General features: G+C 44.2%; 1 protein-coding gene across 1 annotated transcript; it reads left to right on the top strand.

Annotated features, from left to right (window-relative positions):
* The first annotated feature begins 112 nt into the window (after window positions 1-112).
* On the top strand, window positions 113-1655 carry LOC103133010 (lymphoid enhancer-binding factor 1-like). Its single transcript, XM_007544757.2, has 2 exons — window positions 113-261; window positions 1194-1655. The coding sequence occupies exons 1-2, from the start codon at window positions 155-157 to the stop codon at window positions 1597-1599; spliced, it is 513 nt and encodes a 170-aa protein (XP_007544819.1). The 5' UTR covers window positions 113-154; the 3' UTR covers window positions 1600-1655.
* Window positions 1656-1661: the final 6 nt, after the last annotated feature.

The following is a 1661-nucleotide window of genomic DNA, read 5'->3' on the forward strand; positions in this document are numbered from 1 at the left end:
TTTAGCTTTAGTATATAGTTATATGCTATAAGAACGCCAAACAATCCTTAAAATCAGAATGTTTTAAATTTGTAGCCAGAATTTCAGACGGTCTAATAAACTCAAAGTAAAATGTGTGTTTGGCTTAATTTCTTCCTGCAGGTTCTCTCACCACATGGTGCCTGGCCCCCCAGGCCCTCACGCAACAGGCATCCCTCATCCAGCCATCGTCAACCCGCAGGTCAAACAGGAGCCGCCACATGAAAGTGACATCATGCACATGTAAGTCCACTTCAGACGGCTGGGTTTCTTTGTCTACAGCAGCCGTATCAAACTCACTTTAATTTTGTTTAGGCCATTATAAATGTTCTCATAGGGCCTTTTGTGCTAAAGTGTATTGATAAAATCCATTAACCAACAGTATTATTTACACTAAATAATACTGAACATCCATTCACATTGATCGGATCCACCAAGATTTTGTGATTGTTTTTGATTTATTTTTTTCCCCCTTTTTTTTACAATCAAAATCACAGATTTTGTGGTGCCAATTTATAGATATTTGCAAGGAATGTAATTTTTATGCTACTGCAAGACGTTAAAAGTACCTTTTTGTTACTCGCAGTGTAGAAAACGGACTGCATCTTGATATCAAGTAAGGCTGAGGCAGTAGAAGAAATACTGCCACCTGCAGGAGGGAGTTAGCATCACTTAAGCCCAATGTGTTTGGGCATTTTTGCATAAAATTTGCAATAAACTCACAGTTATGCATTACTGTGGAAAAATACGTGAATTTCCGCTATGGTGGACTAGATTTGGCCCCTGGGCCTCGAGTTTGACACATGTGTTTTATGGTATTCCCATTGGTACCATGAGACTTGTCAGAGTGGGAGCAAAGCGCTGCATGCTCACTGGGGGGATTTCAGCATTTGGTTTTAAGTACTTTCCAATGTTCTGTGGACAAAGTTTGGTTGCCATTAATGATGAAGTAATCTCTTCGCATGAAGGGCTGCGAGTGTGCAACTGCACATGATTAAAGAGGCAGGGGCCCATGGCGTGGCAACGCTTCTCACGCTGCCCCGCCATTGGCCGGGAGAAACCAGTCGCCATCGTGGCACCGCAATTTCCTCCTTGTGCCGCTCCGCTCTTTTTCATTCTCTCATTTTCCAACCATTTTCTTTGATTTTCTTCACCTCGGTCCGCGACGTCTGCAGGAAGTCCCAGCACGAACAGAGAAAGGAGCAGGAGCCGAAAAGGCCGCACATCAAGAAGCCGCTAAACGCCTTCATGCTCTACATGAAAGAGATGCGTGCGAACGTGGTCGCTGAATGCACGCTGAAGGAGAGCGCCGCCATCAATCAGATCCTGGGACGAAGGGTACGTCACGCGTCCCACTCATTTTCCCTGCAGCTGATGTTTTTTTGTTCTTTACAACTCAAATCGCCTAAAGATCACAGTTTAGGACCCAGGAATTACAAAGACTTCCATCTGCATCACCGCAGCGTGCGACGAGATTTTGTAGTTTGCGATGATTGCCTGAGCCAATTACTGCAGATTCAGTCCTGTGTCAAATTGTGCACCATAAAATCTGCCTTGATGATGGCTCAGTTGGAAATGTGAAAAATCTGGATCCGCGTTGAAAGCCCTAATGATCCAGCAGCTCGAATCACATGATAATTGCT

This window comes from Poecilia formosa, unplaced genomic scaffold (assembly GCF_000485575.1).
Source record: "Poecilia formosa unplaced genomic scaffold, Poecilia_formosa-5.1.2 Scaffold2001, whole genome shotgun sequence".
NCBI classification, from domain to species: domain Eukaryota; kingdom Metazoa; phylum Chordata; class Actinopteri; order Cyprinodontiformes; family Poeciliidae; genus Poecilia; species Poecilia formosa.